The sequence below is a fragment of the Pieris rapae genome, chromosome 12, assembly GCF_905147795.1.
Source record: "Pieris rapae chromosome 12, ilPieRapa1.1, whole genome shotgun sequence".
Lineage (NCBI taxonomy): Eukaryota > Metazoa > Arthropoda > Insecta > Lepidoptera > Pieridae > Pieris > Pieris rapae.
Window position 1 is genome coordinate 9546018 of NC_059520.1, and position 13941 is coordinate 9559958.

A 13941-nucleotide genomic window follows, 5' to 3' on the forward strand; every position below is an offset into this window, starting at 1 on the left:
GTTTTGGACATATTGCTAAATTTTGCCGTAATTCGGAAGTATGTTCAATATGTTCTGAGAATCATAATTTTAAATCTTGTAAGGTTGCTCCCAAGGATGCGAAATGCGCAAACTGTGGGGGTAATCATATCGCTATTTCTGGTAAGTGCTTGAAGAAAAGGGAAAAGGTAGAGGAAAATAAAATAAAGGCTAAGAGTGCCACATATTTAGATTTATTTAATACTAATGCCTTCCCAGCTCTAACAGCACGTAATTTAGATACACAAGTAAATAATTTGATGAAATCTGATAGGTTTGTTAATAGTTTAGTTGAGACAATCATTCTAATAGTCAATAATAAGGAGACACCTATTAATTTTACATCTATAAAAGAAACATTAAAAACTTCATTTAACAATAAATTTTCCTTAACCGCCTAATGGATCTCTCTGAATTGAAGATAGTGCAATGGAATGCTCAAAGTTTAAATAGTAATAAGCATATATTTATGGATTTTCTTTATACTCAAAATATACACATAGCAATTATAAGTGAAACATGGTTTAAACCTCAACAAAATTTTAAAATAAAACATTATAATATTGAAAGAAATGATACTGGTAACAAACATAACGGAGTTGCAATAATTATTCACAATAGTATTGCTTACAATAAAGTCAATACTTACTTTGACAACTCATTACAAAATATCTGTGTAAAAATAAAAGTTAATAACAAAGAAATTAGTATAGTAAGTTTTTATAGTCCTTTAAAATGTAATCCAGAATTCAAAAAACGCAACTTCGATTTATTAATCAAATCTATCCCTGAACCTTTTATATTTGCCGGAGACTTTAATGCTCATCATACCTCTTGGGGTTGTGGCTCAGACTCAATACGTGGTCGTGACGTTTTGGATGTTATTGATGATAATAATTTAGTTCTGCTTAATAATGGTCAAGCAACAACAGTTGGATCTTTAACTTGGCGACCTAATGCTCTGGATTTAACTATGGCTTCTTCATCCTTAGCAATTAATTGTGAATGGGGTGTACATGATAGCTCTCTTGGCACTAGTTATCACATTCCTGTAATCATAAGAGTAAATATTAGTAATAAATGTAATATTGAGGAATATAAATATTGTTGTAATGCTGCACATTTGCCTATTTATCCAAACTATAGATTGGTGGACTGGCAAAGGTACAGAAGTTCTGTTGATGAATCATTGCTTGATTTTAAAGTAGATAATTTAAGTCTTCTTGATTCATATTTTCAGTTTTGTACAATTTTGCGCTCAGCCGCAGCAAATTCTATACCAAATTCTAATCAATCTAGTGTCAGTATTGGTATTGTTAGCCGCTCATGTCATAAAGTTATTGGTAAAAAGTATTCGCTTCCTTGGTGGAACCAAAAATGCACAGAAGCTGTTTTAAATTTTAAAAATGCATATCTCAATTTTAAAGCTATTCCATCGGAAGAAAATTACCTGCAATTTAAAAGACTACGTGCATGTAAAAAGCTTATTTTAAAAACAGAAAGACAAAAAAGTTGGATTTCTCTTTGTGAAACATTTAACAGATGTACACCATTATCTGTCATATGGAAATTTATGCGCAAGTATAATAGATCATATCATTTTAATGCTGAGAGTGATGATAGCTGGGTCTTAGATTTTCTTAAGAAATATACACCTGACTTTGTATCAGATGACTTAAAAACTTACAATAACAACACCAATCCTAGCAATCATTTTCTTTTAAACTCTTTTTCTATACAAGAGTTGCTGTCAGCCTTAACTTCCAGAAGAGATACTGCATATGGTCTTGACGGCATGCCTTATATACTTTTCAAAAAACTTAGTACTACTAGTTTAGAAATATTTTTACACCTATTGAATTTACTATGGGCAAATGATATTATACCTCATAACTGGAAGATAGATTGTCTTGTGCCTGTCTTAAAACCTGATAAGCCTAAAATGTATCCTGATTCTTATCGTCCTATAGCTCTTACATCTTGTGTTGGGAAATTATTTGAACAATTGATAAAACAACGTTTAGAATTCTATATAGAAAAATATAGTATTTTACCATCAAATCAGTTTGGTTTTCGTAGGAATCGTTCTGCTAGGGAAAGTGTTTGCCAATTACAGTTTGATATTCATAATTCCTTGTCCAAAAATGAAAATTTAGTTGCTGTATTTTTTGATATTGCTGGTGCTTTTAATAGTGTAAATATAGATGTTTTATGTAATGAGTTGTCACTGATAGGTATTCCTGGAAAAATTATAAACTGGGTTAAAAAATTTCTCAATAGCAGGGAAGTATTTATTAAGTTTAACAAACATCTTTATGGCCCTAGATTGTCATCAAAAGGAGTTTGTCAAGGTGGTATTTTATCACCTTTGATGTTTATATTGTATATTCGTCGTTTAAATTTAATTTTAGGGTCTCAGGTAAAAAACCTACAGTTTGCAGATGATTTAGTAGTTTATGCATCTGGGAAGAATGTTTCTCAGGTTGTTGAATTAGTCAATGTTGCCTTAGCGAATTTGTATAAATATTTCTGTGACCTTGATTTATGTGTTAATCCTCTTAAATCTAAAGTTGTTATATTTGGTAAACAGAATTATAGTATTCATGCTGTGATGTATAACAATTGCATGTTAGCTATAACACCTGAGGTGAAATTTTTGGGAGTGATTTTTTCATATAATTTGACCTGGAATATTTATATAAAACATATAATTGGTAGGGCTAATAAAGCCTACAATATATTAAAATCCTTAAGTGGTACATATTGGGGGGCAGACCCTAAAATTTTGTTATTGTTGTATAAATCTTTAGTTCGTAGTCACTTTGAATATGGTTTTTACTGTTTTGCTGCAGATTCTAAACTTGTAAATAGTTTAAATATTTTACAAAATAAGTGTTTGCGTGTAATAACTGGGGCATTCAGAAGTACACCTGTAAATGCATTACAGATTGAATGTAATGTTCCACCACTAGCTATTCGATTCAATTATTTAAAAGAAAGGTTTCTTTTGAAACTATACAGTATATCTAGTAATAGTCTTTTAAAAAATTTTTTGCACTCAACTACTCACATAGGGTTAAAACCTTTCTATATGTCGCAAGATCTTCCAAATTTTATAAATTTTATTCAAAATATTAATATTTATCAATCTAAACACATTTTACCTTGCTATGAAGGAACTTTTGATAGCAAGTTTCCAGCAATGGACATAATTATAAAACAGAAAAAAGATTTACCCTCAAATAAGGAAGTTTACACCATGTTATCAAAGTGGTCAGATCATAAAATGGTGTATACAGATGGTTCCAAGAGTGATTCAGCTGTGTCTTTTGCTTTTTATGAGCCTTCTTCAAATATAGCTATTGCTAGGAGAATTTCTAATACTACTAGTATTTTTACAGCTGAAGCTGTTGCTATTTTAAATGCTATGAAATATATTAAAAATTGTTATTCAGAACATAAATATTGGATCATAGTAAGTGATAGTATGAGTGTTTTAAAAAACTTGTCTAGTAATACATTAAATGCTAATACTAATTATATAATTTATCAGATAAAAGAACTATGGGTTGAATTGTCACTGTTAAACATAGTTGTTCGTTTTGTTTGGGTACCATCACATATTGGTGTAGTAGGTAATGAAAAAGCAGATTCACTTGCCAAAAAAATTGTTGAAATGGAAAACTTAATACCCTGCTCTGATACTGATGTATCTGTGCCCCACACAGATGCAGTAAGTCTTTTAAAACAGCGTATGTGTGAAGCATGGGGTAAATATTCATATCACTGCACAGAAAGCAAGGGTGCTTGGTATAACAGTTTGGATGTTCAAATTAACTCTGTACCTTGGTTTTGTAAAAAAGGTGACTTCATAAATAAAAAGTTTTATTCAATTATTTGTCGTATGCGCTTTGGTCATTGTCGTTTAAATTACCATCTCCATCGTCTCAAAATGGTTAGATCGCCATGCTGTGATCATTGTCAAACATCAAGTGTTCAATCTCTACATCATCTCTTCTTCGAGTGTTCGTCCTTCAATATACAGCGCCTTGTGTTGTCGGGTGAACTTTTAAAAATTTATGAGAAGCCTGAAAAGGTCCCGCTGAACATACAGGAGCTACTTATGAATGCCTCAACTTATTTATATTTGTACAGATACATTTTAGAGACTGTTAAGGACATATAATTATTTAATTTAATTCTTACATTAATATTTAATACTTGTAATAATTAGTCGTAATTTAAAAAATATAAGGTTATTATTCAGATCCTTATATATTATGATGGTGATATTAATTTATGTCAAATGGGAAAGGACTATACTATATTGCACGGATTTGACAAAACAACTGATAATACATTTGACACAACTTGATAATGATTTCGATTTGACATAACTTAAAAGTTAAAACATGGATATGAAAAGAAATTGAAATTTACGAAAGACATAAATGAACCTAATATAATATAATTAATGTAAAATTTATACGAAAGACTAGGCGGTATGGTCGAAAGACTATAGCCTGCACCATGTGCGAAATAAATTAAAAAAAAAAAAAATAATCAATAATATACAGTAATCGTTTTTATGTGCTCTTACTGTTTTAATATCTCAACGCTGTCGTTGTTGTTAGAGTCATCGTTTGCTCTGTTTCGTTTTTGAATCTTTATTAATTACCCTACGGTCAATGTGGTGTTTTAGTGTCAAGTACGATCGGTCTTATTAGTCTGCGGTCGTGGAGATTTTATATTCTGTGGAGTCTTCCGTGATTCGTGAATCGTGATTCGTCTTCGTTTGTCGTCGAGTGTTGATGGTTGAAGTGGTATGTAAAATTATCCCCGGCTTTTGTCTAAAATCGGGATAATTGCAATTAAGTAGAACAAGTATTACTTTAAAGCAAACACATATCATGCAGAGTGTAATAAACACTGTGAAGGGTACAGCCCTGGGAGTTGCGGGATATTTGACTCCGGTCCTGAAGGTTGGTGTAATTATATACTTATTTATTACTAATAATATTAATTTAGTGCCCTTATCGTACACAAAGCGGCGGATAAAGGTCAAGTTCAGTGCAGAATAATCACAATGGATTTCTGGTACTCACTACATCTATTAATAAATTAACACAGGTACTTTATACTAACCAGTCGATGTATTCTTACGTGTTATTAAACAGTACTAAGTAAGCATAGAATCAAATTTAATGAAAATATATATGTATCACTACATACTACTTTTTGAAAATAAACTGATTTCTAAAAAAAATACCTCATTTAATAGGAATCAAAGTTCCAAGAAACAGGCGTCCTCACTCCTGAGGAGTTTGTAGCAGCTGGAGATCATCTAGTGCACCACTGTCCTACTTGGCAATGGGCAAAGGGTGAGGAAGGCAAAATTAAGCCTTATTTACCAGCCGATAAACAGTTTCTAATCACAAGAAATGTGCCTTGCTATAGAAGATGTAAACAGGTAGGACGAATCAAGAATTTATGACATATGCTTATTAATAAAAAAATAAATATTATGCTTATTCCATTCAATTAAATAGCTTCTCGAAAAAGTAATGGTAGTTTATAGTAATATTAATTTAAAGTTATGTACTTAAAGCTTTATATAAATCTTTATAATGTTGCTAGATAGAGTATTGTGAAGACCATGAGAAGATAATAGAAGATGAGCAAGATGAAGATGGGGGCTGGGTTGACACACACCATTATGATTCTGCTGGCTCACCTACTATCGAGGAAAAGGTATAATTTCAAAATTGTTTCATTGTCTATTAAGGCATCAGACCTAGAATATCTCGACATAATAATAAAATTTTCAAACTAAACGTTCTTTAATTAATTATTAATGCAGTTGATAATAAATATTTGATATTATGATTTCACATGTGGTACTGGATAGTATTACTTGGTACTTGCAATATTCTCATGTATTTTAACAAAAAATAACTAAATGTGATCCCTTGTTTATTACAACCTGAATAGTATTTTTTACAATCTGACTAGGCACCCATATATGATAATTAAAAGAAAAAAAATTTGTTTTATTTTGATATATATAATTAATCAATGTACGTTATGAACCTAAAAATGTATCAAAATCATACCAGTTTACACTTGACTGACTGCCACCCGTGATTTTTTAATTTTTATGTAAATTGCCGTGAAATTTTTATAGGGGGTTGGGTTTACAATTCAAAACCTTGAATTTGATTATACTGAGTATGTACGAGTCTAAGCGTCCAAAAAACTAATTATTATCTAGTTCAGTCAGGTTAGGTTAGTATATTAATATTTTATTTTAAATAACTGACGAAAAAATGAATTATTATCTCGTTAGGTTAGGTTAGGTATTGAATTGTAACCCTTTATAGGCAACTTGGTAGATATATATTCTCCTAATTATAAATATACATGCAAATTTAGTTTTTAGCAAATAACCAATGAGCACACTAGTTCTGCAGTGGGATCTTATACTATCAAAAATATCAGTTGAGATTGAGATCTGTTAATACCTTTTATATATTTTAATAACTATAACTGTAAAATATAGCCTTCTTCTCTCTCTAACACAATGTGATAAAATACATTAATTAATTGTTTCAACTACAATTTATCTACTTCCAGGTGTGTGAAATGACCTTAGAGGCAGCCGAGACAGGTGACAGTGATGAAGCAGCAGGGGACCCTGATGACGACGATGATGATGGCGAGGATGGCGAGGCAGAGGATATGGAATTATTTCAGGAATCAGGACTACTGGATGAGGTGGATCCAGTAAGTACCAAGTAAACCAAAACTTTAAGAATCATACATTTATATCTCCAGTCACGATGTTTGTCCGCGATGGACTCCTAAAGTACTTAACCGATTTTAAAATAAATTGGCACACCGTGAGCAGTCTGGTCGAAATTAAGATATAGTATATATAGCTTAGATGTTTAATTATAATCGCAATTTTATTTTATTGCAAATTATTAGTCTATTATTTGATACAATTCTAACAATTTATATATATATATATCTCCAGTCGACAGCCCTAAGCAGTAAAAAGCCCACCGAAGAAGGATCGCGGCGAGCGGCTTCCGGCAGTGGAGACGAAATAGTACGTACACGCACCTACGACTTGCATATTACGTACGACAAATATTATCAGACGCCAAGATTGTGGCTCATCGGATACAATGAGGTACTTTCAATGAGTTGTTTATTCGACTTTTTAACAGTTTTTTTCTTTAAACATAATAACATAAAAGTTATACAGAGGAATTAATTAGAAAATTGTGTGTATATTTGAAAATTTATTTGTTTCCAAACCGATACGATTTAGGGGTCTTTAAGAAATAAAGACATTCCTTAAAGGTCGGCTACACACCCGCTAGCCCTTGCAGCTGCCCATGCAGCTGTGCATGGGCGGCCTTTATTACATTATTCAAAGTGACTCTGCTTGTTTGCCTCGTGTCCCATAAAATATAAATTATACATAAACAATATTTTCAGGAGCGTAAATTGTTGAGCGTATCTCAAATGTACGAGGACGTATCTCAAGACCACGCCAAGAAGACGGTTACCATGGAAACGCACCCTCATCTCTCGGGGCCTTCGATGGCGTCTGTCCATCCTTGCCGGTAAATTTCATAATTTATTATAATTTAACTAAGAAAACATAGTTTGACTAAAGAAATTTTCTTAACTTTTTACTAATTTAAAAAAGCTTTTAAATGTACATATAATTAACAACATACCTATAAAATAACAATAATAAAAATACACATATATTATTCAATACAAATATATGTAAAAATCGTAAAAGTTCAATATAAATTAATGAAATAAAAAATATTTACAAAACATCAAAAAGGTTTTTCTAGCATTTATTTATATCTGAGAACGAGAGTCTAAGAAATTATTACTATTCTTTAGTAAGATAATTATTTATTTATTTATTAAAATCCCTCATTATGTTAGAAAAAGCTTGCAGATTAGTGTTATTATATTGTACATACATTACGCTTAGTTAAATAAATTGAATCACAATTAGTTAAATGTATTGAATACTTATTGTTTGTTTGTTCCCTTTTGTAAATCTTTGAACCTTTTTGTAGTAAAATGTATGATGTTTTCCATCTATGGCTATTTTTTCAGTGTATTTGTTTGTAATTATATATAATTAATGTTAGCTGTAGGATTACGAAATAAATAAATAAAGATATTGGAATCGGTTAAGTGACAATTCTTCTTAAGGAAATTATTTTCAATTATTTTTTGCTGGCAATTTCATTCCATGCATCAAATTAATCTAGTAATCAAATTAAATGTGAGAATAATACAATTTATTACGATACATGCCACATTTCCTACAGATTAAAATGACATCTAACATTTCAGACACGCAGAAGTAATGAAGAAGATAATAGAAACGGTGACAGAAAGTGGCGGCGAACTTGGAGTACATTCCTATCTCATTATCTTTCTCAAATTTGTACAAACTGTTATCCCAACCGTTGAATATGATTTTACACAGAATTTCACTATTCACTAATACCTATGCGCCGGCGTAAAGTATTCGTACGTGCTTAAATCGCTTTTCGGCCAGTATATCCTACGAACCATCGACAAAATGCCAGTAGTTCATTGTTATGGGTCATTTCAATGTCTTAATACTACGGCCAGGTGCTATATTCACAAATCAAATTTTAAAATGACTGTTTACGCCTACTTAAAGCACCCGTCATGTGGTGTTTATGTTGCAGCTAACTAGACTAATTAGCCGTTCAATTAAACAGCTTGGCTTTATTTGACTTAAGCGATTTAATTTTAAAATAAATATTTTTTATGTAACACACTTCATCTTTTTTATTTCTGTCAAATAATGACTCGATCGTACGAATTGCGTTAGGTAACGGTTGAATATCTTTTAGGCCGTTAAGTTAAATTGCTAGGCTGATAATTAACGGCAAATTAAACTATTTGGCTGCGACATTTACAATCTAAAACTATCTTTCAATTTAATCCTAATTCATTAAAATATAAGATGTTGTTAATCCAATTTTATTACCGACAAATAAACAAGGGTATTCGATAGTTTCTTCATTCGTAATCCGGCTCGAAGGACTAAAATTTTAAAAAGTTTTTTTATATGAAAATGTCTTGGCTTGGAAAGATTGACGGAATGAATAATAAATATTTGTTTTAATGCTATTTTTTAAAGATATAGATATTGTAAAAAAAATACAATTTATACATAGCAATGGTTACAGTATTTTAGATACAGCAATGGACGTAACAGTTGTTTCAAAGTTTGATTTTAAAATAAATAAAATTGACCTTGAATAACGGAAGCCATTGTTTTGTCCTTATCGCTCTTGTAGCGTTTGTGAATAATAAACGTGATAAGACACTATTTGATGAGACTTTTTTAATAAGGCCGACGTATTTGCATCAAATTTAAATATTTTGGACCCTGTTTTGTTTAAAGCACAATTATGTTTTTATCGTCGTAATAGAAAGAAATATGTGATACTAAATAAATGGAATATTTTAAAACAAAGCCAATGATGTTGCATTTCTAAAATAATTTAGCTAAAGTAATCCCTCCCCCAACCCCCTTTTCGCGTTTTCATATAATGCGGAGATTTCTGTTGTGTTAAATTTGTAAAGTCCATCATTAGTTTTGCGTATCTTTGCACCTACTTCAGTTGTATTATAATCAACTAATTAACTTTACTAAATTTGTGTTCCTAGTTTTTCTATTCTTGTTAAAAAAGCGGTTTTATCAGAATACGTGATTTCCTTCATATCCATGTAACTAACGTACAAAAGTGCCAATCTCAATAATTAAACACTCAATGCGTTTATACAAGTGAATCAAAATGTTAGAAATTTTTTTAAGACTCGGGTTTTTAATTATTGAGAATGAAAGGTTAAGGTAGCGTTTTATGGACTTTTATGTCCTTTAAGAAAAGTCCGTACCAATTGTTAAAAAGCCGGCAACGCACTTGCGAGCCTTCTAGCAATGTAAGCGTTCATGGGCGGCGGTATCCGGTCAGGTAGCAGGAAAATAAGCTATAACAAAATATTCATGAAATGATTGTATACTGTTATGAATAAAATTTAATTATTTTTACTGAATTGTCGCTATTTTGTATGGATAAACAAGGAGTGAGTCCTCGGACGCATAGGACATTCGAGTGGAAGAGGATTAGGCGCAAGGGTACAATAAGCGTAATGGAACAATGAGTCATGCTTTTTTTTGTGCGTGCAGCTGGCGTTCATCGATTTATTAGACGTCACGTCAAAAATATAATTCATACTGCACAGCAATTTAATACAAATTAATTACTAAAATTCTTCTAAATTTTGAATTAATATGAAATCAATAATTGATAGTTATTTTAATGTAGTATATGCCATAAATATTTGTAAATATGGATCTCACGCTTAGATCAATTTATTATCAAGCTTATGTACATGCTTGATTGTGTTATTGAAATAAATTATGTTTATTTTGCGATTGTGTCGTATTATTTACTATACCTTTGTTGGCAGATGTATAAACACATTACTGCTGTGTTTACACATAAAAACAGGGTGCTGTCTATAATGTATCGGATTGATTGATTCTCAGTTGACGTGTGATTAACTCCCATATATATATGGGAGTTAATCACACGTCAACTGAGAATCTCACCCTCAAAAAAATTGGTTGTCTGTAAAGTCGGTTTACTGACTATAGTAGAACGTAACAACATCATAAAAGATTTTATAGATTTAGTATGGATATAGAGGAGGTAAATGGAAATCACAATTGAATTAATCAAGCTTTATTTACTTGTACGCAAAAATTGTTGTACCTCTTTGTCGCTGTATCCGCGCTCTCGCTTGCACTTCAAGCCTTTAATGGAACGCCTCAGAGCGAGGTAATGCCGCATGAGTCATGTTTTATCGTGCGTGCAGCCGGCTCCATCGAACTATAAGACGTCTCGTCAAAATGATTTTTTGACGATTAGACCCAATTTTAATGTGTCCAAGTCCAGACCATTGGTACTGTCCTAATATTCTACATATTGCCTTATTTTGTGCAAAGTAGGCTCAGTTGAATACTTATTTTTTTTTTGTTGAGACATCGAACAATCCCAATAAAATTAAATATTGTGGATACTTTATCATAGATTTAATATATATGAATAAAACAAAATTGGTTTCTGATGGCAATTTTGTTTCAATTAAACACTTAAAAATAACATTAACTAACCCGATACGAACCTGTATTATATGGTCATAGACGGTAGCTGGTATCCTCTTTTTTCAAGTTTCAATATTTTTTTTGTATTAAAAGCAAAATCATAATTTTATCAAATCCTGGTTTAACTTACACATGAATTCGCTTACGTCCATAAAGTTAAGGTCTTAGGGATTCCTCGAAATTTGCCGAATGGATACTGATGCATTATAATCCATAGGTATATTATATCCACCAGGGATTCAAACCCGTTTTTAGTAAAACGAATGAAACATTTAAATATCATTTCACGACAGTTGTACTAGGAGATAGTAAGGACACGAGACTGGTATATCAATCGCAGTTTGCCTGTTATCTTGGAAAAAATTCGTCAGCAGCGCCGTCGAAGCAGGATCCTTCCTCCTTCACCACGACAATACTAAACCGTAAAAGTATTGGCAACTTTCTACAATTAACCATTTTTCATTTTCTAAATCCTCAGGGTCCTAGGTATATATTTTTAAAGAGAATAAAAGGCATTGTGTAGCGGACACACCCCCTATGTTGTTTGAGTGAGTCTAACGATAATAGACTTTAATTAAAATATTCTACAATTCAGACCAAAACTTCTTTTTCGTTTCCTTCAAATACATTTTATTATTGTAATTACCAACTTTAGGAAAAAGGTCACGTGGAATCAAACACATAAAACTTTATTTATAATTTATTATATCACATTCATTATGTACAAATAATGTTCCGTAATAAAATATATTCAGTATACAAGAAGCACATTTTAAACCATAATTCAAATTTCTATACAAAATAATACAACTTAAAAACATTAATATTGCTACATTCTTTATTAAAAAATCGTAAAAATTAAATTTTTTGAAATGTCATAAATTAATATAAAATGTTTTCTTCACACCAACTCTTGCCATGTTGAAAAAAATATTTAATTGTAGAATTTTTCGAAACAATGTCTATTACACAAACATTATTCCTTGCCATATAAAAAGTAATATTAAATTATTAAATAAGACGCCAGAGAACATTGTAGAGAAACTTTCGCAATTCTAATATTGAGTGATGTGAAAAATGTTAAAAGATACAGTAGTCCCCTTTTTGTTACAGGGAACAGTATTCTGGTAAAACCTTTTATTACAATTTAAAAACTAGGAACACAGATTAAATAAAGGTATTTAGTTTTTTGTTGAAAGAAGCAAAAATAATTATGGACTTGACAAATCATTACAAATTTCACACTACAGAAATATAACTTTAGAAATCTCCGCGTTTCATGGGGATTACTGTATCCTATATCCGAACCGAAGGACTTGTATCCATAGTCATGTAATAAATAAATTAAAAAAATCTACATTTAAATTTCGAAAGCTTCTCTATTTACTATTCCTACATTTGACATATTAAAATAATTGGAATGAATAAACCGGTTTCCCAATTGAAATAACATTGTAGTACTTAAATTATTTTTATCACAAAATAACTTCCACGCCTACTAATAAATAATAGTTTACATTTTGCTAGTATAATAAGGGTTTATAGTTTTTATTTATTAATAGCAATTTTCTAGTGAAATTTTCGTTTAAGTATAGTCTCCTTTCGGGGTTATTTTAAAATTTAATTTGGTTTAATATTAGGTATTTTTTGTTTACTATTTATTAACTATATTCCCGGCGACCTAGCAAGGGCTAGCAAGCAAGGTGAATCAATAAGGAAAATCAATATAATTATCAAATCAATGTGTCCTTGATTTTGAATATCTTTTTAAGTTTAAGAACAAAATATTTATGTTTAAAATAACCCCGTAAAAATCTAAATTTAAATTAATATTTTTATTTAATTTAATCTAGTAATATTAACGACCCGAGTATATTTTAGATATAAAACTTCAGTCTAGATTCACTATGGGTCCGACCAACATGCATACATACATAGGCAAAATTAAAGATAAAATACAGTTATTAACCACAGATAACATTTTTCGTATAACTTTCGGTTATAGATAAAATTTATCTAATAGATTTAAACTTTAATAGCAATGTCATTAAATGTTTTAAATTGCCTAATTTTACAAATTATTAAAAAAACAAATTCAGCTACAGCAATGATTATCCTCTTGGTGATGTCAAGATTTAAAAGAATTTCAATCATATATTTAAAACGTACTTAAATCGATATATGACATTTTTTCATAATTTTAGTTAGACATTTTAAGAAATTGTCACACTGATAATAATTGAATAAATTTAAAAACCTGTAAAATATAAATATGGCAGAATGGTATTAGACACATTTCTGTGTCCGTTTCATAACCTAATACGTCTCTTTATTTTAGCTGCCCTAACAATCTTAGTAGAAGCAAAGAAAGAAGTTTGTCCAATGGGTCTAACGCACCCCGCTGTAACCATTTGGGTATCGTAGACCGGGCATGGCTGAAGCCGAGTTTTTGAAGGATGTAATCGACTCCGTAGGGCTCGATAGATTTCCCCGCCCACGATAGTAATCTGAAGCGGTTAATTTATATTAGTTTTGATAACTGTGTTACTTATTTAAGAATACCATGCTTTGCGATACAATAATTCAATATATATGTCGCAGTAAAGTAGTTATTAAATCAGAGAGTTAATTGAATCTCTAGACAGTTATATGCAGTATTATATTAGTTCAGA

The 13941-nt window shown here is 30.8% G+C and overlaps 2 protein-coding genes across 4 annotated transcripts in view; one reads left to right on the forward strand and one right to left on the reverse strand.

The window, feature by feature from the left end:
* The first annotated feature begins 4782 nt into the window (after positions 1 to 4782).
* Positions 4783 to 10537, forward strand: LOC110997815 (ubiquitin-like-conjugating enzyme ATG3). The gene is made up of 7 exons (XM_022266136.2): positions 4783 to 5000; positions 5300 to 5488; positions 5656 to 5769; positions 6652 to 6801; positions 7055 to 7213; positions 7525 to 7652; positions 8413 to 10537. Exons 1-7 carry the CDS (start codon positions 4929 to 4931, stop codon positions 8564 to 8566), a joined length of 966 nt encoding a protein of 321 aa, XP_022121828.1. The 5' UTR covers positions 4783 to 4928; the 3' UTR covers positions 8567 to 10537.
* Positions 10538 to 12632: 2095 nt separating this feature from the next.
* Positions 12633 to 13941, reverse strand: part of LOC110997813 (transmembrane protein KIAA1109) — a 48504-nt gene continuing 47195 nt past the window's right edge. For all 3 annotated transcript variants that reach the window (XM_045630328.1, XM_045630327.1, XM_045630326.1), the window contains one exon: positions 12633 to 13776. In XM_045630328.1, coding sequence (XP_045486284.1) covers positions 13599 to 13776 — 178 coding nt within the window. In that variant the 3' untranslated portion in view covers positions 12633 to 13598. The remainder of the gene's footprint in view (positions 13777 to 13941) is intronic.

What these genes read in the sequence shown, in the direction of transcription:
- LOC110997815 (XM_022266136.2), top strand. Translation starts at nt 4,929, where the DNA reads ATGCAGAGTGTAATAAACACTGTGAAGGGTACAGCCCTGGGAGTTGCG. An exon ending in TACTGGATGAGGTGGATCCA is followed by an intron (nt 6,802 to 7,054) that starts GTAAGTACCAAG and finishes ATATATCTCCAG; the next exon opens with TCGACAGCCCTAAGCAGTAA. An exon ending in GCGTCTGTCCATCCTTGCCG is followed by an intron (nt 7,653 to 8,412) that starts GTAAATTTCATA and finishes CTAACATTTCAG; the next exon opens with ACACGCAGAAGTAATGAAGA.